Source organism: Cyprinodon variegatus, unplaced genomic scaffold, assembly GCF_000732505.1.
Source record: "Cyprinodon variegatus isolate N-32 unplaced genomic scaffold, C_variegatus-1.0 Scaffold180, whole genome shotgun sequence".
In the NCBI taxonomy this organism is placed as follows: Eukaryota; Metazoa; Chordata; class Actinopteri; order Cyprinodontiformes; family Cyprinodontidae; genus Cyprinodon; species Cyprinodon variegatus.
This window is the reverse complement of record NW_015150633.1, coordinates 996,606-1,021,509: the sequence shown is the minus strand read 5'-3', so window position 1 is coordinate 1,021,509 and position 24,904 is coordinate 996,606. Positions and strand designations below refer to the sequence as shown.

The 24,904-nt window shown below is 38.2% G+C and overlaps 3 protein-coding genes across 3 annotated transcripts in view; 1 reads left to right on the top strand and 2 right to left on the bottom strand.

Moving 5' to 3' along the window:
* Nucleotides 1–10,853, top strand: part of taok3 (TAO kinase 3) — a 69,102-nt gene extending 58,249 nt beyond the window's left edge. The window contains exons 15-21 of the mRNA XM_015378866.1: nucleotides 1,629–1,865; nucleotides 2,677–2,805; nucleotides 3,507–3,710; nucleotides 4,264–4,503; nucleotides 4,831–5,043; nucleotides 5,289–5,471; nucleotides 9,500–10,853. Of these exons, the coding sequence (XP_015234352.1) occupies nucleotides 1,629–1,865; nucleotides 2,677–2,805; nucleotides 3,507–3,710; nucleotides 4,264–4,503; nucleotides 4,831–5,043; nucleotides 5,289–5,471; nucleotides 9,500–9,661 (1,368 nt within the window). The 3' untranslated portion in view covers nucleotides 9,662–10,853. The remainder of the gene's footprint in view (nucleotides 1–1,628; nucleotides 1,866–2,676; nucleotides 2,806–3,506; nucleotides 3,711–4,263; nucleotides 4,504–4,830; nucleotides 5,044–5,288; nucleotides 5,472–9,499) is intronic.
* Nucleotides 10,854–12,298: 1,445 nt separating this feature from the next.
* On the bottom strand, nucleotides 12,299–14,529 carry pebp1 (phosphatidylethanolamine binding protein 1). Its single transcript, XM_015378840.1, has 4 exons — nucleotides 14,278–14,529; nucleotides 13,761–13,870; nucleotides 13,530–13,630; nucleotides 12,299–12,563 (listed from the first exon to the last, which is right to left on the bottom strand). The coding sequence occupies exons 1-4, from the start codon at nucleotides 14,410–14,412 to the stop codon at nucleotides 12,346–12,348; spliced, it is 564 nt and encodes a 187-aa protein (XP_015234326.1). The 5' UTR covers nucleotides 14,413–14,529; the 3' UTR covers nucleotides 12,299–12,345.
* A 5,642-nt stretch (nucleotides 14,530–20,171) lies between these two features.
* LOC107087312 (natterin-3-like) lies at nucleotides 20,172–23,328 on the bottom strand. Its single transcript, XM_015378834.1, has 3 exons — nucleotides 23,232–23,328; nucleotides 22,315–22,393; nucleotides 20,172–22,029 (listed from the first exon to the last, which is right to left on the bottom strand). The coding sequence occupies exons 2-3, from the start codon at nucleotides 22,385–22,387 to the stop codon at nucleotides 20,954–20,956; spliced, it is 1,149 nt and encodes a 382-aa protein (XP_015234320.1). The 5' UTR covers nucleotides 22,388–22,393; nucleotides 23,232–23,328; the 3' UTR covers nucleotides 20,172–20,953.
* Nucleotides 23,329–24,904: the final 1,576 nt, after the last annotated feature.

The following is a 24,904-nucleotide window of genomic DNA, read 5'->3' as shown; positions in this document are numbered from 1 at the left end:
CTGTAACTTGGTTTCCACATTAGCGTTCTCTAAGGATTTTATACAGCATAAATATTAAATAGCCATTAAGTTGGTGGGTGTAGCATGAGGAAATGTGGAAATGCTGAATTGTTGTAAAGTCATGGCTCTTTATTTATAAAAATAGTATAAGTAGAAATAACTGAAATATTCTTTCAAAAGTTGCAAATCTGCAAACTACAGACTTTTTACATCTTTTTTTTCTGGAGACTTGGGTGATGTTTTGGGGCCCTCTGCTTCCTCTTTTCATCTAGATCGCTTCACCATATGTCACTACAACCTTTGGGTATTTTCCTTCCTTCACTTTAAATACATCCAGCGCTCATCTGTGAAGAGTTTATTGATCTGACATCCAGTAAACGGAAAGACCAAACTAGTCTGAGTTCCAAAGGGAAACAAGTTGAATGCTCATATTTGCTGTCGCTTTAACTTGTCTCATCAGTCAATGTAAAAGAAACATTCCAGAGCACCTTATACTGCAAAATAAGCTAAGTTAAGTTCCAGCTGATTACCCCCACCCCCTGGTGCTGAACCTTGAATATGATCTTCTTGTTAGACCCACAGCCTGGTGTGAAAGAGGCCGCCACATGACGTGACTTGGCGCTTTGTGGCATTGGAGCAAGTGACCAGGATTGGGCGGCCCTATTACAGTAGGGGTATTGATTCAACATGGATTTAGGAAGAGAGCTCAGAGTCCACCAACCCTCCATTATTCGTTTCCTCTAGATTTGTGCTTATTTCAATTCTAATGTTTTTTTTCTCATTATTTATTTATTTATATTTTTATCCTCTGTATCTTCATTTGGTGTTTTTCTTTACAAGGTCCCTCCCTCATCACTCAGCTTGCTCTTTTCTGAACCCCCCCTCCTCCAACTTCTCTCAGTCTTTCTAAATGAGGTATTCATGTGACCCACCTGCTGTCCGCCGCTTAGCGTTAGCCGCACTAAAAAGCCGCTCTGTCCTCTTGTTGGCCCGCGGAGTCGGCCTGCCTCATTCACAGTTCACACGTTTCCTTTGGCCGCTGCATGCTGAGGACACGAACCAAAGAAGGGGAGGGGGCTTCATCGTCCTGTAAAGGTTGGGAAAAGAGGGGCGGGGGGTCTCCGGGTAGCATCGGAGCTCAGGCAGGGTTGTTTCAGACATAGGATGCTGCACAAGGTTCCTGGATGCTCCTGCACTTGGCTAAAGTCGCCATTATGTTTGGCCGGAAGAGTTCAGGTGGAAGCTATGAGAAGATGCGGAGTGAATACTACCTAGATACGGAGAACCCTTTCCCTCCACAGGTACTGGTTTTGGTTTAAGGTCGATCCACCGTTCTAATGCTGGGTGGTGACTTTTTAAGTTTTCATCAGTTGTTGAGGTCATTTGAACACTTTAGAGGTTCTCTAATCTCTAACCAGATAGAACTTCGGTCTAAATTCGGTCTCTGTTTTGTTTGTGTAACTAAACAATAATAGCAATCTCTTCGATATCTTTTGGTATCACATATTTTCTTGGTTTCACAATCTTTTTTTTTTTTTTCTTCTACCTTCTTTTATCTACATGGAGTAGATATATTTTTATGTCAGACATGTATGACAATAAGAATTGGCTTATGCCTTTGCCAACAGGTAACAAAACAGATCCACGAGCATGAGCAGGAAAGTGAACTACGGGAGCAGATGTCGGGCTACAAGCGTATGCGACGGCAGCACCAGAAGCAGCTGATCGCCCTGGAGAACAAGCTGAAGGCCGAGATGGACGAGCACCGACTCAAACTGCAGAAGGAGGTGGAGACGCAGGCCAACAATGCCTACATCGAACTGGAGAAACTGGCAAAACGCCACGCAGTGCAAACTGACAAGGAGGTGGGCATAAATACTCTCATTTTACTTATTTTACTGACGATTATGTTGACATAGATGTTTCATGTAAAAGAAGGTCAGAAAAGACCAAATAGATGTGTTTTTAATACTTAGCTACTAATATCAACTTTTTGTAGTTTCTAACAACATTAAAGCTTTTAGAAGAAAATTGTTAGCACATGACACACTGCTGCCTCCTAATGACACATACGATGAGGCACAGGAGCAGAACTAGGTCACAGTATGTTTACTCTCTGAAAAACAAGCTGCATATCTTTCTGATTAACACACAGTATATCTAGCCATATCTAGCCAGCAAGGAGATAATTTCAACAAACATGTAAGGCTCAACAAGTACACAGGGTAGTTTATCACAAGCAGCAAGCTTGTTTCCCACCATGAGGAGTGTAGCATCAAAATGCTAGTTTTAAATTGTAGTTTTTATCCAAAGTCTAACAATATATTAATATATTAGACGATCAGGTCAACTTTGGGATGGCTGTTTACAGCATTTGTCTTTCTGCTTTATTTGTATGTACAGAAGCCCATCTGCTATTTTCTACCTTTTAAAAGATAATTATATTGGCCTTAACTCACAGTTATATTATATTCTTATAATTTTTAATCTAGGTATTTTGATTGAAAGTAATAATAAAATTTGACATAAAAGCCAATGTTTACGTAAAAAAGGGGGGTGGGGCTTTTTTTTCCTTTTTCTATAAAAAAATCTTTTTAACAAATATTTAAACCTAGCATACAAATTTGAACACAGCCTAAAGACTGGCTTTAACATGCGTTTCCCGTTTGCTTTCAGATGAAGACAGCACTCGCAGACGAGAAGAAGTTCCAGCAGCAGATCGTGGCACAGCAGAAAAAGGAGCTGACCACATTTCTGGATAATCAGAAGAAGCAGTACAAACTCTGCAAGGAGAAGATAAAGGAGGTTTGCTGCTTCTTCTCATTCCTTTGTACGCCTCTCTCGTGTGTGACACACGGTCCTATTTACTGTTTATTGTTGAGTCAACCCTCCTACACTAAAAAAACAAAAAAACAGGAACATTCAAAATCTCCAAAGTGGAAGTTTTGTTGAGTCACTCGTCCTACTTACCATGTACCTACACATTTATATGCACACAAGCAGGGAGAAGTACTAATCCATATGGACGCTGGAGAATTATTATGCCTCCACAAACCGAAATGAGGTCCACAAAGCGTTCTTACATGCTGGGAGTGTGATGCATTGTGTTTTCACTTACGAGATAAGTGACCAAAATTAGGTCAGTTCGGTCAAAGGGAAACATCACTGGAAGGAAGAGATATTTCCCACAAACTGTGGGTTACAACAGAATTAGCCCCTTCAGAGGGAAGGGATCAGGCTTCAGTGTTAAGTGCATTAGTGTGAGCTGTAGATTTTCCAAAGGAATTGGGCAAAAATCAGAGGTTAGCTGGAGTTTGCAATAAGCCATCTCTACTAACGAATATTAATATGACCCAAATACCTGTTTGTTTTATACTGCTTTGGCTTTCCATATATCACTTAATACTCCAAATCAGAAAGCAGTTTTCTTACAGTCTTATATTTTTACAAATAATCCCTGATCTGAGTGACAACAGTCTTCTCTGTTTTCACCTCATTTTCTATAGGAGATGAATGAGGACCACAGTACGCCCAAAAAGGAGAAGCAGGAGCGTCTGTCCAAGCACAAAGAGAACATGCAACATTCCCAGGCCGAAGAGGAGGCCCATCTTCTGGCCCAACAGAGGGTTTTCTATGAAAGGAACTGCCGTGCCTTTAGGCGGAAAGTCATGGTTAAAAGGCACGACGTGGAGCAGGAACAGATCCGTGAGGTGGGGACCATCTACAGTACATCCTAAACATACCTGCAAAACAGTTCAATGTTCTTCACACTATTTAAGTGATGGATGAAGGTTCAACACAGAACAGCAATCTGTTCCTGCTGAAAACACCAATTGTTTAATAAGTAGATTATTAACGAGCAAAGCTAGCCAACTATGTCATAATCTAAAAGCTTGAAATCTGGAGACAGGTTTTAGAGTTTGAAAGCTCCCTGTGGGAAAAAAAAAAACTCACAATGATGTTGAGGTAAATAGGGCAGGTTCTAGAGTGGAATGCTAACTGTTTTTAAGTGGTTTATTTAAGGAAAGTACAGCAGCCGGACTTTAACTTTTATATTCCGTAGCTCATTTTGCTTAAAAAAAAAAAAAAGCATTTGAAAAGGTGCTTCCACATGTATTATTTTATTTATTTATTAACTGAAAAGTTCATAAAACTGGTTTCAGAACCTCAGCGACACCAGACCTGTCCAGTCCACAGCTTTTGTGACTTAATGAATAATTATGAAATGAAGAGTCATCAGTTGTTTTTATTTTTTCAAACTAGGAGTTAAACAAGAAAAAGACCCAGAAGGAGATGGAGCACGCTATGCTGATTCGCCAAGATGAGTCCACCCAGGAGCTGGAGCAGAGGCAGCTGAAGACGCTGCAGAAGCTGAGGATGGACCTGATCCGCCTGCAGCACCAGACGGAGCTGGAGAACCAGATTGAGTACAACAACAGACGAGAGCGAGAACTCCACCGCAAACATGTGCTGGAGCTCCGGCAGCAGCCCAAGAACCTCAAAGTGAGTCCTCAAAGGCGACGCGTTTCTGTTCAGTCACCGATGTGCTGGAAAATGGGGCTTTCAGGTAGCTTGATTTCAGCTCCTAGATGGCGCAAGCTGCAGGCAACATCCTTTTTTTCCACGTTCACTTTTGAATAGGCAGTGATGCAACTTAAATGTAATTAATTAAAATGGGCAGACGATGCAACAACTTTTAAAATGTGTTCCCTCAAAACTGGAAACAGATCCTTAAATTTTAGTTCAGAACAGATAAACCTAAATACCATTATTTTGCTTTTATTCCTTAATCAATGTCCTTTGTTCTTCTGACACCAAACTATCCATCAGGTGTTGGAGCTTCAGATCAAGAAGCAGTTCCAAGACACATGTAAGGTGCAGACCAAGCAGTACAAAGCCCTGCGCCACCACCAGATGGAAGTTACGCCCAAGGCTGAGCATAAGACGGTGCTGAAGGCCCTAAAGGATGAGCAGACACGCAAGCTGGCCATCCTGGCTGAGCAGTATGAGCAGAGCATCAATGAGATGATGGCCTCACAGGCGGTAAGTAGAGAGGATTTTAAAAGCTTTTATGTCTAAAAAATAAAAAATTAAGATTAAGGCTCGACAGATTCTGTATCAGCTCGTTTATTTTCTTCAACTTATCTTCCACTTTCTGTCCTCACTTTCCCTGTCCCCCCTCTTTCATCCCTGGCCCCGCTCCCTCTCTACCCCTTTCACCCCTCTATCCGCATTTTTTTGTCCCTTTGTCCTCCTCTCTTCTTGCCGTCCACGGTCGGCTGTGTCAGCTGCGTCTGGACGAAGCCCAGGAAGCGGAGTGCCAGGCCCTGAGGCAGCAGCTGCAGCAGGAGATGGAGCTGCTCAATGCCTACCAGAGCAAGATCAAGATGCAGACTGAAGCACAGCACGAGCGCGAACAGCAGAAGCTTGAGCAGAAGGTCTCTCTGCGCCGGGCTCACTTGGAACAAAAGGTGTGCTGCAGGGAACACTGCCTTAGTTTTAGACCTCCTTCAATGTGAGACATTTCAACATTTAGTGGCATTTATTTCTGCTTATTGCTGCTTTTCTGGATAACCTTATGTTGTCATCAGGGAGCCCATAAAGAGTAATGAAAATTTGCTGTGATTTGACAGACTTCATTTGCAAAATACTTAACATTTTAGCAGGAGTAACCAGAGAGAATCCATGCATATATAGGAGAACAGATCAAATACAGATCATGGTTGTTCCACCTTAATTTACAAGACAACCTTAGCGCTGCAGTTCCTTTATAGGTAAACTTGACTTCTTAATCAAGGGTGTCCCCATGCAAACTTTTTTTTATTTATGATGCAGATATTGCAGCTTTGAGTATTGACTGATCTCAATATTGACCCAATACAATATTAGTATTAGTTATACATATTGTAGTTAATTATTTTATTGTGTGGAATATTGGAGACGGCTTGATCAGCTGATGTCTCTCAAACAGAGAATAATAGTTAACAACATCAGGTATGAGGACAACTCACCCATTTTTTTTTTTTTATTCACCAAAGAGTTATATGTACTGAATACAAAAGCTGAGCTTTCTAATATCGTAGATTTTAGAGGCAGCCTGGTCTACTCCAATATTCTCTCTTTTTTTTGTTTTGATTTTGGCTGATATTGGATTGATTTCTGATATCAATATCGGATCGAGAGAGCCCTATTCTTACTAGTGGATTGATAGTTGATTTATATTTTTTAAAATTGGCACTTATACATTTCGGCTATACTCCTGGAAATTTTAACATTTTAAACAGCTTAAAAAAGACCAGCACAAAACACAGCAGTGCATGTGTTTCAGTATTTTTTTCACAACACCAATTCTAATAAGGGGTGCATGCCTGTTAAGCAGTGGAACCATGGAGCTCCAACATCACCTAGTTAGTATACTGAGTGGAGTGTGAGAACTGTGTGTGATTTGAACTGTTTAAATGGAAGAGCGGCCGTAAGAAGGACATCATTAAAAGCATTGGGGTAGGGAGGGGCCTTACAGCTAGCTGTAACAGAAGGGACTGTGGTCTGATGAGGCAGGATGCTAAATGCACGTCAGTGAAACGGCATCAGTTTGTAGTGGTAACCACACCGCACTCCGGTTGGATGGTTCTGTTGCAGCAGCTAAGCTGATCTGTCGACTGGAGAAAGCCTTTTAAAGGCTGCAGATGGATAACCATATTCATGCCACACTTTTTAGATTTTGATCTGTAAAACATTTTTTAAAACTCTACAGCAACTCACTACTTCCTGGTTTGATTGAATTGGGCTGTCGCATAACGTCAGGAAGCCATATGGATTTTTTATTTTGGAGATGAATGTAAAAAAAAAAAAAAAAAGAAGTTTAATGGATACAAACCAATCCTTTATTGCACAAGTATGAACATTCAGTTACACATTTTCATCAGCAGCTAGCGTGAACTTATAAATGTGACCCAGAAAGATATTGGCATGTTTGCAGAGACGTTCACACAGATGGCTTTTCTTCACTGCAGGTGGCGATGACAGTGGCATGACTTCCTGCTGGGTGCAGACAATCATTTTCTCCCACAGCCGTAAAACCTCTGTGTGATTTTAAGTCATCACTATGGTGTCATTTTGTAACTTTCTTTTAAATTGCTGCTCATTTCATTTGTTTTATGGCGCATAAACCTCAGATGCACCTTAGGACACTCCACACCTCACCTTCATTAAAAGTGCAGCTGCTGTGCTGCTGTAGGTTTGCTCAGATAAGGCTTTTTATCAGTAATAAGCAGTTATAATGAGATCCTAATAGAGACATCATCCATCTTTAATGTGACTGTCATCTAAATCCATGACATGAGATAAAACACCAGCGTAGCCGTTCTTCCAAACCGACCTACGTCATGGCAGCAGTCTTGTAGACAGCACTCCGACAACAAAGAAAGGAACCTTTTACAATGCCGCCCTCATCCAGTTCTGTTGGGTCCAGTTTAGTCTGTGCCACCTGTGGTTAGTTGTTGCCATCTGCTGGCAGCAGCCAGACTTGCAAACTGTCAGGAAGATGATGTCATGGTTTTTTCAGCGCTATTGTGCTCGGGTTCGGTTCATGGTCAGAGTCTGGAGTTTTCTGTGCATGCTCAGTCGCTCACCAAGTTGCCGTATTGCACCAGGCAGTCTGTTTTTCTGCACCTGTGGACGTGTGTGTGCAGGAAATGAGTGTGTTTGAATGAAAGCTCCTCCACTGCATTTGGAGAACTTAAGAGCAAAGTCTTATTGTTATTCCAGGTGAATGTTATGCAGCAGGTATAAAACAACTGCTCTGTAGTGTAATCAACCTAATGTTTCTGTAATAAATGTCACATTTCTATTCATTTTATTGATGTTAGGTTTCAGCACTGTGTTCTGCAGGGCTGCAGTGAGCACTGCAGCATGTTTGGGTTCCTGCAAACACAAAAAACAGTGATTAAAACTTCTTAAAAGATCTGCAATCCACTGCCAAATATCCTCACTTCCTGAGCTTAACATTACAACCACGGAAGTAAGTGATTATTGAGACCTATTGTCAAAGACTAACACCTATAAAAAGTGGAGGGGATTGATACATGAAAAGATGCATTTTTAAAATGGTGACAATCACATTTTTTTCAGCCTCTTTTTAGCTGACATTACTAAATGAAATGAATGCAAACAAATAACTCCAGAGGAGACAGGAGACTTTCAAAGTGATATGGGAGGAAACTAAAGGCCAATTTATGCTTCTGACGCATGGCCTCTGCAACTGTCAAATCTTTTGCTGTGCCCCTCAAAAAAATCCTGACTACGCATTGGACGGTTGCAAACCCGTGCAGACCTCAAGCAGAAGTGCGTAGACAAAAAGCAGCTGTGATTGGTCCATGGTATGGCTTTACGGCTGTTTGTGTGGTCGTCCTTCTCAATTCGGTGCCGGGGCACACCATTTTTAAAGACCCAGGAACAACTACAATGGACAACTTATGCGTCCTCCTTTGTCTTTTGTCCAACTCCATTAACAGAAGCTGTTCGATGTCTAGCAAATCTAGATCCATCTCCGTGACCGTGATATCTTGCAGATGCGCCATTATTGTCTTGTAAGATAAACACTCCCGCCGCAGAAGTTCTCGTGACCATCCGCTGTAGTTCTCTCGAGTTCTCGAATAGGCTCCCCCTTGCGCTTTGGTGGGAAACTGCTGTGCGTCCTTAGAAATTCCAGACCAATGGTACGGAAGCATACCAGCAAAACTGGTTCACGACCAGACGCAAGTGACGTGTGATGTGTGCAGATGCAGTATAATCTGCCCTTAACAGTGCACATTCTCTGCATACACTCTTTCCCCATGGTGGAGCACGGTGCTGGCTGCATCATGCTGTGGGGATTTTTCTCTTTGTGGTCACATTTTATAGAATGGATACACACTTGCAGGACCAAAAATCCTATTGGAGGCCGCAGAGCAGTTTATACAGTTTATCTCCCAGCATTACAAATTAATGGTTTCAAATTAAAGTAAATACATGTGCTCCAATGGCCCAGAGAGCAAGATCTACATCTTATTCAGAGTCCTTAGAAAGACCTGAAGATTGATGTTATAGTCCTTCTCCATATAATCTAAGTCAGCTTGAGCTTAACTTGCTTTCTAACTGCAAAGTTGGTAAAGATACACCATAAAATACTGGCAGCTGTAACTGCAATGAAAAGGAGGTTTTATAAAGCTTTGGAGGCTGAATACAATATTTTCACCTTTTAGATTTTCTGATTTTTGCACTGTTTGTTTTGCTTCACGTTTATGCTTTACTTTATGATGGCCTATAACACAAAATAGCTATAAAATACTTGGAAATTTGATTTTCTCTTACTTTATTTGATTCCCTATCATCCTTTTCAGCTTTGTGATGGTTGAGGCTAATAAACATGAACAAAGAAAACAAATCTTTCAGATAATCATGGTTAAAAGTGTTGTTCGTTAAATGCCAAATCTGATTTCTTCCTCTGTACGTCCTCCAGATTGAAGAGGAGCTGGGTTCCCTTCAGAAGGAGCGAACCGATCGGATTAAGCACCTGCTGGATCGCCAGGAGCGGGAGGTGGACAGCTTCGACATGGAAAGCATGCGGCTGGGTTTTAGCAACCTGGGTACCTTGGACTTTCCCAAGGATGACTACAGATGAGGAGTCATGGGGGATGGTTGTTGTCATGTGCCGTCTTTAAACCCCTCGACGTCCTTCTGCCTCAGATTGTCCGCCATCTCCTTTTACTTGACCTGGCCTCGTATTGCAGGGGTTTTTTGTGCTTCTGGCACCCTCATCCAAACACACAGACGTATTATGAAAAGCTCTAGATTCAGAGAGCCAGTGTGTTTTCATGGCCGGTCAAATGGAGTCAGCAGCAGTTTTTAGACACCTAAAACCCACCTGAACTTCCTCCCCCCTTCTTTGCCTCTTGTGGTGTCACAGGATGACATAAAAAGCTAGATAAATTCTTGTAGTCGTCACGTTTTTGTATTGATAATGACAACATAATCAGTGTTTCTTGTTCCTCGTGCAATGATGACACTTTTAGTGCGAGTCAAGAGAAGGAGGGAGAGAAATGAGGGTAGTACTATGAGCTAACTGGCTCCACAAACGCAGATATGCAGATTTTTTTTCTAAAGCTGTGCAAAAAAAACAAATCTCTTAAAGCGATAAATGAAACGACTGATCCTTCCGCAGCTCGTCGTCTTTGCTGCTTATCTGAACACTTTTTGGTAATAATTCATCAGGACATTTTTAGGACAAATTTTGCGTAATTTGATACTTTGAGAGATGATTATCACAGTTTAAGTGAACAGATCACACATGTTTTTCCTTCAGGTGAGTTTGGACCCTGAAGGCAGACTGGATCATGGTACTTGCCGTGCTTTTCCTAGTAATTTTACTGCACTGGCAGCAAATGTGAAATACAGTGGAAACCCACTCAAACCTGTATCCTCCCAGCTAGTACAAAGGGCTTCAATGGGAGGGCAGGGGGCGCTCTTGAACTTTGTGTATAGAAGGATTTATGGAGAGCTTTTACTTATTTTCATATTGTATTTTAACCGTCACACAAATCCAAAAATAATTTTTAAAAGCGCTTTTTCTTTTGATCTTCTGACCCCCCTTCTTTACCGGTGGTATTTGAAGTCCTGTCATTTGTTGATGGATTTTTCTTTTTTTCCCAACTTTTTGCTTTACACAACTCTCAAGCTGTGTATCGTCTTATAAACCAGAACAGTATGAGGCTTTATTAATGCATGCACTTTATTTTTTTTTTTCCAGGTTTAAAGAAAGCATGAATCTGTCAGAGCTTTTAATTATATTTGTAAATAAAGTGCTCATCACACAAAGTAAAGAAGCGTGACCTTCCATCATTCTCAACAGTGGGGTCCAGTTTTATTCTGAATATTTTAAGACATATTAAAAGTTGCCATGACAGTGGAATATTTCAGAAATATTTTGATCATGTTTAAAGTGTAGTTTTGTTAAGAACTCATTATAAAAAATATCAAATCAATAATGAATGAAACCTAAACTACATAATTAATCAGCGAATTGCTTAGATTTGTTATCCTCCTTTCCATTTAATAATTCTGAAATGATTCAATAAGATCCAAAAACCATAGCTCTCATGCTATAAAGTTACACTATGGTCTTAACTCATTTAAAACTTAACATTTATCGTCATGTAATTTACCTTATATGTTTAAAATACATTTCAAAGCCATGGTTGTCAGACTGTGGTACATGATGGGCTTTGATCTGTTTAGAGAGAATAATAATGTAATTACAAAGATGCTCCCAACCTCCAACAATCAAAAAGAGTCGTTTTGTGGTTCTTAATCAGACGTCTCAAATGTTAATCAGAGGAAACTTTATTTTAAAGCTTTTAGTACAAACTAAAGCAGAATGCAGAAAACTTCTAGTTAAGTTTGAATAGAACTGACATTTGCAAATACTATAAAATTAAATAATAAATATTGCCTTTAGTGGTGTTTATTTTTTATTTAAGGCCTTAGTTTTTTTAAACATAACCTCACCAAATGAACAGCCTACGGTACTAAAAGTAGATGCGCAGAGAGGAAACTGCCTAAGAATGGGAACTGGAGCACATGATGCTCCAAGAACGTTACTCCTGTTGCTTTTTACCTCTGAAATCAGTTCATCTTAGCCTGATAAACCAGACTAAATGTGAGATTAAATGTGTAATTGTTTAACATTTTTTTCAAACTCGCAGGCAAAAATGATTTTGCCCGCTGGCGGGTGGTGCTAGTTTACTAGGCTAAGATAATCTGTGAATAGAAATAAATTCAGCTAATCTTTACTGTTGGTTCAAGTCAATATGTGTTAGCTTTAGCAACCAAGCTAGCTACAATTTAGCTAATTTAACAGTACTTTCATATCATCTGAAAATTAGCAGATGTATTTGTAAATTGAGTGCTGCCAGAAGTTTCTTTAAATGCACACCGGTCATGTTGGATTTTGAAGTTGCTTGGCAAGTAATACAAAACATGCTATCAATGTTCAACACATCAAGACATGTTTGTGTAAAAATGAAATGTTCAGTTTATCCGCATCCTTTAACAAAGAGTGATATCGGCTGATGTGAACATTCTTTTGAAATAAAACTTAATTGGACACAAAAAATCATTTAGAAAAGCAAGACAGCAGTGGTGTTTCAAAGGTTTATTGCAGGGTGGAACTGGTGGTTTCACATGAGGTGTTAGGTTAACATGAAATATCTTCTAGTGGCACAAACCTGTGAACGAAACATTTCCACTGCAGAAGCCCAACTTTTTTCTTTTCTGCTGCTGAAACGGCAGATTCAAGTTCTTGGCATCTTATTTTCCAGCCAGCTGCTCATACAGTTTGGGCACATAATCGTCCCACTCAGCCTGGTAGCAGGAACCGGCCACCGGGGCTCCCAGGTTGTACTTCTTTCTGAAAGTCTGGATCTGGAACTTGCCGCGTCCGTCTCCAGAACGGTTGGTGAGAACGGCCTCTGAGCAGGAAAGGCTACCCGGTTGCTCGTACACCAACCACACATACCTGTGCAGACCTGAGGGAGGAAATACAAGACTGCTCAATCTGGAGTCAACATGACATGAAACATCATTAAGCTGTTAGAAAAATAAAAACAAACATAATGTGTTAGATCATCAAACATGCAGACGTTTAAACGTATCAAAATGAAACCGCTCTGCCTCAAAGACGGCTATTGGCCATAAACGACACAACTCTGGCCAGAATAGACGAGTGACAAGAGAAAGTCACACTGATAACCAAAAAAAGTTCCTGGCATCAACCTGCAGAAAACGGCGCCATAATAATGCAAAATATTTATATATATTTATTTATATGTATCAAATCTTTTTTTTTTTTTAACAATTGTCCCGGATATACTTTTTAAAAATCATCAAATACAGGTCTCTTTGGCCTTACTATTTACCAGAGGAACGATTATTTACACCCTTTAACTGCTAAAGCTCAAAATGAGTTGAAATAAATGGTTGGGTGTATATTCCTCCAATTTACATAACTTTCCAAACATACTACTTTTGATTATATCTTCTTTTTAGACAAAAAAAAATATACTTTTCTTGAAAAATCGCTTTTCGCAGTGTTATTTGGATTGATAGGTAGATATAATATCTGAATTCCGGTTAAACCTGAAGGAAAACAGTAAATGCTAAAAAAAAACAACAAGTTGATACTGGAGCAGAGGTTCACCTTCAAGTAGGACAATGATTCTGGTCAGAGTGGTCCAGTTAAAGTTCAGATCCAATTAAGAATCTGAGGCTAAACTTGAAAATCGATGTTTAAGGAAAATAATGATGTATCCTTTTCTGCCCACTTCCCAATTATTTGTATAACCTGACAAACTACTCAACTAATTTTGCTGTGGATCTGTTTTCCTGAGTGTTTTTGAACTAAATAGCTTCTCAGATCGTTTACTATTGTGAAACAAAAGTCCCTTTTTTTTTGACTCAAGTGATTTTTTTTTTTTTAAAGATTGCCATCTTACCTGTGCCTTTGGGAGGACCTGAGCCGACGTAGTCTGACATCACACAGCCAGACGACACATCATTCCCCTTCATGTTGACCACTAGGAAGTGGTGCCACTCTCTTCAGCAAAAAAATAAAAGTGAAAGTAGTTTAATTTATTGAGAAAATTCTGATCATAAATGATGGATAACTGGATGGGGGTCCAACAAGCAGGACGTTGGGAACTGGCCCAAAATCCATTCAATCTCACCTAAATTTGGGATCTTTCCTGCTTGGAGCATCAGGGTCAGTCAGGGCCAAAGTGTAGAGTTTACTGGGGTCACATCCTTCCCACTCTATGCAGGTAGGCCGACTCTGCACCTAAGATTAGTGACAATGTTAAGCATTACCATTTTAATTACAAATATTAAAATAGTTTATTGCACAACCTATTACATTTCATTTAAAATATATCTTTACACCAGTTTTTTTTTTTTTATTATTGTTTTGTATTGTATGCATCATTTTTGTATTCTATTTCTGTTTCGTTTTAAAGTAAACACTTCTGGAAGTTACTGTGACATCCACTAGGGGGCGCTATTGGGCGTCTCTTCCATCTGCACACATGGCGAATGCATTATATAACTCAATGTATTGTTGCCAAACAATGAAGGCACTCAGATGCAAAAATATCTTATTTAAAGGTCAATTCTCAACAGAACCTGGTGTCGTTTTATTGTTTATGTGGTCCAGCTGTTCAGGCTGTTAGCTTAGCTTAGCTCACTAACCTGAGTGGGAGTTAGCACTTTGCCCAGCTCGTCGATCTCCAGACCCTCGTATTTAACAGTCAAAGGCTTCGCAGGCTTTTCCTCCACTTCCTGCAAGGCCAGAGGTCCAGTCCACTGGCTCAGATCGACGGGCATTATGCCGTTCAATACCTGACTATGATAATTATTATAGTTTAAACCGAAATGACTGGAGCACTGCTTCAAATCGCTGCTGCAAACTATCAGGGTTGCTGCATTCAAGTACTACAGGAAATATTGGTGACTGCTTTGAGGCTTGAGGCTCACTATGTGCCTGTGCGTGTTTGTATATGTGTACGATATTCAGTCTTTGTGTCATTTGTAAGTCAAATGGTATAACTGTGAAATGGTTAGATTTAACCATTTAAATGGTTAAATATGAAAATAAGTTTAAACTTGCAAAATTCAATCCCTCATTTTTTTTATTAGGATTAGAGGAAATAACTTAAACTGCATTTTTCACATGTAGTTATAAACTAGAGTAAAATAACTACCAGAATAACTACTAGAAAAGGATATCTGCGCACCACACTACTGGGATCTGCATTTTCCTACTAACGCCCAAGCATTTGAACTGGAACATCGTCAGAAGCAGCAAGTGGCCACCAAGAGGCGCAGTTGCGTTATTTGTCCTTGGAAATTGATCGTCTGCCCTTTGGCCCATGTTTGGCCCTACTTGTTGGCAGAGTATGGCCCACTGATTTCTATTTATTCCCTGGATTGCTGATAGCCCGTTGGTTGTACAGGAAGGAGTGAAGTCACCTGCCGCCATGTTGGTACTCCCCAGTTAGACAGATAGGAATTTAAACAAAAGGTGCGCCAAAAGCATCAAACAAAAAGATTTTCTCATTTTCAGAGGGTCTTAATATGAAAGAGGATTAGGGCAACTGAAAATATTAAAAAAAGTTAACTAATTTTTAAAATTTATTTCAGTTTAATATTGGAAGTCAGAATTCTGACTTTTTTCCCATATTAAACTGAAATAAAATTTCAAAATCAGTTAACTTTTTTTCAGTGGCCCTAATCCTTTTCCATAGCGTAAGACATTTAAAATAAAAAAGATAAATTCACCACTTTGACACACAATTATGTTTTCATTGCATGAGTAGATTACTGTGATCCATAATAAGAAAATAGGCACATTGCATTTCAAAGTTAGTTCGAAGTCTATAAATTATGTAATATAACATATTATACAAATCCATCACAGTAAAATTAATGTGTTAATTGAGTACAATAATACAGATGTGCCAAAACCCTAAATTGATATTGCACCGGTAATATACATGTATTCATCACATAGTTATAATAATTATATATAATTACAAGTTTTCAGATCAAGACTAAATTACAAGTACATTACTGTTGATGCTATAGTATTTTTCTATTTGCAAATTGCTGTATCTGTTTATTAACCTTTTAAATCCAACATAGATTCACAATAGAGCTAAATTATTGAAATTATTGAGCTTTATTTTCTACACCAGCAAAATCACATCAATTGATAAAATAACAGGCTATATATATATATATATATATATATATATATATATATATATATATATATATATATATATATATATTTTTTTTTTTTTTTTTTGTCAATATAACATGCAATATATTTCAGCACATGAATTTTTTAAAATGAGAAATATGCCAAACACTGTAAAAACGACAGTGTCACGCATTTAAGAAAATTACTAAATTGACATTACAACATGGAGTTATTTTCTACTCACTGTATTTTCTATTTTCTAATGTTAGACACAATATCAATGGCTATCTCAGTCAATGTATTTGAGTCGGTCGCAGATAGCTAGACTAATGTTAGACTTAGGATCAGACTTCAATTTAATTATCCCTTGGGATTACTCCTTCAGGGAAATTCTGGTTCCATTAGCTTATAGAGAGTTCAAAGGGCAGAGGTAAAGCAGGATTCCTCTAAAGATACAAATACAACAGACAATATAAAAAGAGTGTATATAGTACAATGCAAGTATGTTACGCTACATACTGTACTATACTATAGGATACATCAGCGTATATATGGATTTTCTTGGTTAATACACCCACTGATTGTAAAATTACCTGTGAAACGTCTTCTATAGGCATGAAGGCAATTCTATGGCATGACTCTGTGAGAGTAGGGAGTACCAAAATGGCGACAGGTGACTTCGCTTTTTTCGGGTTATCAGCAATCCAGAGAATATATAAAGATAAGTGATCCGGCCTCATCCCACTTTTTATAATTTCCCCTTCATGATATACAGAATACAGAATCTATATTTATATGCAATGTAAAACAATATACAATATATAGAATATAGCTATATACTATATGAACAGTGGGCTGTGTGTTAATGTAATGCAGGAGGTCTGGAACGGGGGAGGTAGAGAGGCAGTGTCAGTGTTACGGGGGGCTCTGGGCCTTGTTGATAAGGCTTGTAGTGAATGGGAAGAAACCGCTCTCGTGGCGTGAGGTCTTGGTCCTCATAGAACGCTGCCTCCTGCCAGAAGTAAGTGGCGGAAATAGTTTGTGGCTCTTCCCTGCACACCTTAGAGTCTTGGAGGCGTACAGATCCTGCAGACATCAAAGATTGCAGCCAATCACCTTCTCTGCAGACTGGATGACACGCTGCAGTCTACGCTTGTCCTTGGTGGTGGCACCAGCGTATCAGATGGTGATGGAGGAGGTGAAGATGGACTCAGTGATGGAGGGGTTGAACTGTAGCTGTAGCACTCTAAATAGAAGAGAACTGCAGGTATAATATGAGGCCCCATGTGATCCACTATTCTCTCAAATGTGCTGTTGTACTCTCATACACTTCAAGAATTTTACTTTAAGATAATAAAGAAAATAATGAAACCAGGCTTATAAGTGTGAGTGAAAACATATTTTACACTGATGAAAAAAAGAGTAAAATACATTTAGATAATATACATATATATATATATATAGATAGATAGATAGATGTATATATATTGCTGCCTTTTTTCTCAGTGTCTGTGCACTCTCAAGCTCACACTGACCTCGCCCTAAGTGTGAAAAAGGCAAACCAAGGTGTGAATTGCTATGGGTTCTTTATGTTTTTAAGTTGATATAAATGCAATCCGGTTTTTAACTATATGTATCAAACTATTATCAATAATTAGCAGCACATGGTATTTAACATATTTGTAAAAAGGCAGTTTCTCATTTAAACTTTGCTTTTTTTTTTCATTTTTAAAACATAACTTAAAAAACAGAACCTGAGCTGAGATATGTTATGAACAACACTTATCTACCAGATAACATGTGTGGGAAGATATGAAGCTTCCTTATGCATCTGCAAAGCCTCTCTTAGATTGTTGAATTGCTTTAATAGATATACAAGCTGCTAATTCAGAAAATGATTGAGGGATGATTTTAAAACTGCTAAATATGTCATTGATACAACTTTATAGTGCAAAATTTAGGACAATGTCACAAAGAAATAGCAAAATAAATTAAACCCATCATGTTCTGACCTCAGATTAATTCCTGTCAACTGAATTGATATGCATACATGAAAAAAATATGATATACTTAGGTCTAATAAGCTAAACTACGTTTTATATCAAATTCAGATATTGGTTGATTTAAACTAGTTAGCTTATACATAAATAGTTCCTTTTTTTATTTAAAAAAAACTTAAGATCAAAATGTTCCTGTGAGGAAATGAATCAAAGTTCCTCTTTTCAAAAGTGAGATAAACACATCTGAAAAGAGGAATAAAAGATACTGATTCTCCTCATGATTCTGAACATTTTAGTGACTAGAATTATCTATGAAGTTCAGAACTCTTTGCACCCAGTTCTGATCCCCTCAGGGACGTGTATCCTGTCTTATGCTGGTGAAGTTTCTCAGTCATCCAGGTCATATTCATTCCAAGAAAGTTTTAAAATGCATTGCTAAACACAGATGGGCTTCCTCCTCCGGACAAGACTCTGCTGTCTACACCTTATGGACAAAGGACATTCGTTTGAGGACCGGAATGTTCCAATTTTGGACAAAGAAGACGGGTGGGTTGAAAGGGGTGTAAACGAACCCATTTATGTTAAAAAACCAACGTTAAACAGAGGAGGCGGACTCAAGTTTCAGCTCTTTAAATCCTACAATGCAGCAATAGAGTTGATTCCTTCTCGCTATCATCTCAACCCCCACCCCCCCGAAGGCGACCAAAACATCTCGCCTAGTCAGCCAGGCCAACAATGCCCCTAACAACTCCCCTTTTCAGAGGCATAGGCCAGTATTGGGTATTGCAGGCCAACAACGACCTCAACAGCTCCCCATTACTAAGCGGTGAACCAGTTATTTCGGTTAAATTTGCATGTTTTCAAACCCAAACCAAGGCTTTGTTGGGCTACTTTATAAAGCCTGGAACTCAACGCTAATCCGGACATTTTGAATTTAAAAAAGCTTCTTGAATGGGAAGTACAACGTCTTCAAACTTGGAAAACAAAGTCCAGTGGTTTGTTTTTTTAACTCTTTTTTACTTTGTTGGAATCTTGTTTTACGTTGCAGGCGTTCTGATTTTAACAAAGTAAATACTTATTCAGCTCATCACCACTGTTTTGATCCTGAAAAACATCTAAACATTTATGAGACTTGAGAGCCACGGCCTGCAACACACTGCCGACCTGTTTAGGGGTGTACCTCACCTCTCGCCCATAATAACCAGAGATAGAAACTGGTCCCACCAAGATCCCAATGGAAGAGAGATAGAGAGAGAGAGAGAGAGAGAGGAGTCTACTGTAACCATAACCTAATGTCAAAGCAGCTAGGATGGTTGTATATTAAATAATCAGTAATAAAAACAACTATTATAAATTATTATTACAATCACGGTTTGTTTAGGAAATGAATAATTAAACATGCATGAATAGAAAACATCTTTCAATACATATTACATCCTCACTGTGTATCCTATATGTGGAGAGAAGTATTTCCCCTCATGTATAACACAGACTATTACTGTTTGAGCTCCTTCACCCATCAGCAGGTCTGGTATCTGCTCCTTTGGCTTAGGAGGAACAGGATGAGATATGCCACAGCCCTACAAATGGACCTCGAACGCAACGCTGGCAGGAATGTCTCTGACCAAAGCATTACAAACTTATGAAGAGGTCTGCTCGCTACGCTGGAGCTCAACTGGTTTTTGCCAGAGAAGACCAAACTCAGCATGTTTGACACTGGTTCCCTGTTCAGAATGCTACGATTATCAACCTCCTTAGGTCAAGAAAAAATACACTTCAAGAAAATGGACCTACTTAAATCTACATTTTTGCTGTGTGTTTTCAGCAAAGGTGCCATAGCAGCGGCTAGGGCCAGTTCTACAGAGGCTTGGGCCCGTCTAGAACCAGCCATGCCAAAAAATAGGATACTAGGAACATATTGTATTATAATAAAGCAGTTTGCTCTGTAGATCGTTCATAGGAACATATTTTTATGATAATAAACAACTTTATGCCTTTATGTTAATGATAGTCCACTTAAGTCCAAAAGTGATTGGCTGAGATGTTGCCCTGCACGGCAAAAAATGTAAATCTACAGAAGTCGTTTTTGTTCTTAAAAACGGATCTCATTACAGTAGTTCCTAAATCACAATTCTGACTAACTAGCTGTGATGACTTCTAAATGACCTGATACCTGTTAAACAAATATGATGTGAATTCAGCCTAATACTCCCTGATAAAGGATTGTGTGATAAACTGGTAACAAACCCAATAGTAAAACTTATCAGCGTGTTTTAAAATTTAACGTTTTGTTTTCATATTATCGAAGGTGAAGGTTAATATACTGGCATAAGAGAAGGTTTGACATAGAAGAAACACAAAAAAACACAATTAAAGAATGAGGAGTCCATGTTTGTTCCAGCACATTGCAGCTGTTTTATTTCATTTGCTTACAAGCTTGATTTATGCCAAAGAAGATGCTTTATTTGCATAGAATAGTGCGAAAAAGGTACAATGAAAACAATGATTACAACAGATAACTGGCTGAATCTGGATCAGCTTTAAATCAGGGGATCTTTAGTAAAATTAAATAAAAATGCTCTTAGTCAAAAATATATAAAAATTTCTCCTTTGTTATTGTGTGGTTAGATCCCTATATTTGACACCTTCAGAGGCCCACTCATTTCATGTGCTTGCACTGTTCTCAATGCTTATTAACATCCGATATCTTAGTTTTAAAGTGACAGTTCTAAAATTTTGGTATATTTCAATCAAAAGAAAAAAATTTTTATTTTTTTAAATTATGTATTGTGTATCAGAGATAAACAATCACATTTATTGTAACATGGATCATTTAGGCATTTGGGTTCAGTGCAGCTTGTTGCTGTTGGGAAATAATTTGGTTGGGTTCACCTTTCTTTCTTTGGCAGATTTTAAGAAGAGCTGTGTTTCCTCACAGTTTTATTTTAGGGTATCTTTTTTTAAAAAAAAAAACATAATAAGATTTTTTTTATTTAAAACAAAAAACTGATTTTCTTTTCAAAAGGTTTGGATAGTAAATATTCGATGCCATTACGAATACAATTACAATGCTAATAGCTCTATATTGAAAGCTCAGAAAAGTTATGCAAACTACACTTTAGCCATTTTTCAATATTACATGTATCTCATGTCTTTTTGCCCCTTAATTTATAGGTATACACGGTTCCACCTCAGCCTTAACTTCACCAGTTTGGACTCCTCGATAAATTCCATTGATGTCAAGTGATCTAGTCTGTCCATCTTCATAGGTACGATAGAGGCTGGCAGTGAATGGGATGTCCATTTTATACCGATAACCATACATAACAACCCTGCACATGTGTTTCGGTGGCACATTCAGCTCTAAAGTGATGGTGTGGGTGTTCTCCTCTGTCAGGCTACCACCTTTTGATACTGTTTTTGTTTCCTCAACACTGAATTCAATGCTCCCCTGCACAATTGAAGGAATACCTACTGTAATGCTGGTTTTTACACCAAGTGTAATGGAGGAGCTGGTGTCCCATTGATTCTGTTCTGTCGTAGTCTGACTCAATGTAACTGTTTTTTTCAAAGTTTCATCGTTCCTGTTTGTAACTTCAGAGCTCTTGAGGACTTTTGGAGAATCCTTGGAGATTTTAGCGTGATCTTTTTCATACTTAACATTTTTAATCTCTGTGCTTTTACCCTTCATGCTGGTCAGGACCTCATATGTTGTCTTGTACCAATATTCAGAACCCTCCCAGGGAAGATAAAAGCATTCATCCTTTTGATACACCATCCCCAGACCGTACTTATTTTTTGCTACATAGATTTTTTCACTTAAACAGGTATCGACTGAATTCCTCGGAACAGAACCATATGAATCGGTCTTCCACTCCAAGTCCTCAAAATTTTTTTTGTTCACAAGGATTTGAAACCTACTGGAACGATATTCTAGACCATCATCAGGGTAGTGGCAGTAAGGACCCATGTAGTCGTTGTAAAAGCCAGATCTGCATTTAACTTTGCAGACGTAGTCAATACGAGTAGCATAGTCGTTAAAAATGTAAACGGCATCTTCAGGAAGGGAACCCTGCCAACTCTCCCACTGCAGACTGCCTGTGTCACTAGTGGAGAGCTTCAAGTCGGCAGGGTTCTTCTGTGGGAACTTAGCAGGAGGCAGAAGACGGCGGGTGGTAGAGATGGATTGGTTAGATATGAGTGCAGTAGCACCAGCTGCATCTGGGCTCAGGGAGAAGACTGAAAAAGAACAAAAGTTATTTTATTTTAATTCTAAAAAATAACCTTTAAATACAGACACCTGGTGCTTTTTGATAGTTTATCCTCTGTCTTTTAATCTTTGCTACATTTCCTTCTTGTAAATCCTAAATCTGAAAGCTTAAGCTAATGATACAAAGTTCTTTGTCTCTCTCTGCTGGAGGTTACAGACTGATTACAAGAACAGCTCTAAAAAATCAATCTAAATCTATATATATATATATATATATATATATATATATATATGTCCTCCCTCTTCTTTCTTACCTTTTTCATTGGGTGACTGTATTCCCACAGTGTCCTGAGCACTGGACAACAACAGAACCAGCAGCAACATCATCGGAGCCTAAAAGTAAAACAAATCATTATCAGTTAAAATGCTGCCTTAAACCAAGCAGTACTTTAACACAATAAAAGTATTAGATAAGAGCTAAACTAAAATTACAGCAAATTTTATTTATTTTGTTCTTTTTTTTTTTTTTGGAAATAAAAGAAATGTATTCAAATATTTCAAGTCTGCTACAAAAAAGTCCTGATGGATGTTAATTGTTTGAATTTCACTTCCTTTGAACAAATCCACAAATTGGCACTTTTAAGTCAGGACCTAATTTCTGTTTATTTCTTTATTACTATTTTAAGTTTTTCTTTGCAATTTGAACTTTTTATTTGATTAAGTCAATTCCAATCCAATTTACTTTTAGAACAAAAACCAGCTTGGTCCAAGTTTTGAACAAACTAAAAGCTAATTGGCAAAAAATTTATAAAATGAATATATATGTATTATATACATTATGTCATTTTTCTAAACAGTAGCCCTATTTTTTTGTTTAGTTTGTCTTAGTTTGAAGAGAATAGAATATTGTTTTATTTTATTATTATTATTATTGAGTGCATATATTACAGGATATATGATTAAAGTAAATTACTGATCCATTTCTTTTTCTTATTATTTGTTATAATTTTGTTTCTGCCTGTTAATAGCTTCCTCGCAGCCGCAGGGGGACAACAGTTGAAGCTCTAATTATTGAACACATGTCAGTTTTTGTTACTGCGTTATACAAAAGTCTAATGATCCAACCAGATGTAATGATCTAAAATTGGATCTTTTTTTTAGTCATATAATTAGACCATATATCAAATGAGGTAATATATGTATATAGGTATAAAGAAGATGAGCATCTTGCCTGGTTTAGATGATGGAAGAGTTTTTCATCAGATGAAAGGGTCTTCTTCTAGTTGATCTAATAAACCTGCAAAGACTTGATAGGGGTAGAAATAGCTGGCCTGCAGGTTCTTTAATACCTGGTTTTTGGAGGAGGACCTGATTTCATTTGATGCAACACCAAATAAAGTCATGATTGCCAGCTTTGTTAATACTTACTGTATAAGGACATGTTACAACAGAAAAACATGATTGGTTGTTGTTCATTATCCTTTCCTCACAGTCCCTCTGAGTTCCTCTTAGTCTTTGTGGTAAATGAGATGCATTTTAAGTGGTTTTTGGGTTGTTGTTTTTTTTTCATGTTGCCTTACTACATTATATCAAATAAAGTGAAGTGGAAGCTGGTCTTTTTCTACTCTCATCACATTTTTCTCTCACAGTCTGACATTGAGAGTGCCATCTTTCACTGCAGCATGGCCTCAGACACAGCATCCCACCCCTATGTTTGGACGGGCTGTACCAAAACTGAATTTCACTTTTGGGAACTATAAAGTATGTTTTTAAAAAAAATGCATTATTGACTTTTTTTTTGTTTGTTTGTTTTAGGTCACTTTGTATCACTTTAATTATATCTGTTAGTTTAATACAAGAATAATGAGAACTATACCTTTTTTATACAGTTCTAAAAATCAAATTTTATTTAGAGGTTAATTCCAAAGGATGTTTAATGATAACCTCTCCAAAACATTCCCTCTTACAGCAATGCTGTAGCTCATTTATTTGTATCTTTAAGGATTTTGTTCTGTAGAACCCATTTTAGGCTAGTTTTACCCACTGTACGGCTTTAATGTTATGTTCAAGCTGGAGAGACTCACACACACAAAAGAAAAATGACATTAGAGAAATTTATTGATGAATCTGACAGTTCTTTGGCGCTCAGACCCAGGCAGAAGGCACTGAAGCTGCGAATGAGATGAGCTTGGATGAGCATTGTGAGATCAGGATTAGATATGTCTCCCCCCCGGGATCTGAACACTGGTGGTGCAGTGGAGGCCAGATGTCAGATGGAGCTTGTTGAGATCATGATGAGGAAATGGGGTGGAAGATTAGTTGAAGACCAGGGCAGTCTCCAACCTGAGAGCCTTAAGCAGAACCTTACAGAATGGTTGGCTGAAGAACAATGCTAGAGCAGAGGCATGTGGTGAGGTGACTGAATGCTGAATGCATCTAAACTTCATTTCATATATTTATAATTGTGCTCTTACTGACTAAAAACATACATGTTTGGTGTGTTTTGTGAATCTTTGTGAATAAAAAGTTGTGTTTTGTGAATGTTCTCATAAGATGCTCAATCATCACAATGCTAATGTAACTAATAAACTATGTTTTTTTTAAAACATTATTTTACTTTGAGAGCAACAAAGTACTTTGGAATTTAATTGAATCACTCAGAATTGTGCATTGGGCATTTAGTGATGCAGATGAATTTGCTTTAAAGGGGGGTTTGCTGTTTGTGTCCAATCAATGTTTTCATGCCTCAAGCCTTCAGTGAAGCAGATGCAGGTGGGATTAAATGTTCAGATGAATAAGATCCTCACCAGGATCTAGATTCTAAAATAAAAGATTTCCCCTCCATTTGTTCTGTCACTTTATGTTGCTCAAGCATTTTATTGTTTATCTAACTTTTCACTATTA

Coding starts and splice junctions, on each gene's coding strand:
- pebp1 (XM_015378840.1), bottom strand. CDS start 14,412: ATGCCCGTCGATCTGAGCCAGTGGACTGGACCTCTGGCCTTGCAGGAA. Junction 13,631..13,760: donor AGGAAAGATCCCAAATTTAG/GTGAGATTGAAT, acceptor TTTTTGCTGAAG/AGAGTGGCACCACTTCCTAG. Junction 12,564..13,529: donor AGGTCCTCCCAAAGGCACAG/GTAAGATGGCAA, acceptor TTCCTCCCTCAG/GTCTGCACAGGTATGTGTGG.
- LOC107087312 (XM_015378834.1), bottom strand. CDS start 22,387: ATGATGTTGCTGCTGGTTCTGTTGTTGTCCAGTGCTCAGGACACTGTG. Junction 22,030..22,314: donor ACAGTCACCCAATGAAAAAG/GTAAGAAAGAAG, acceptor GTTCTTTTTCAG/TCTTCTCCCTGAGCCCAGAT.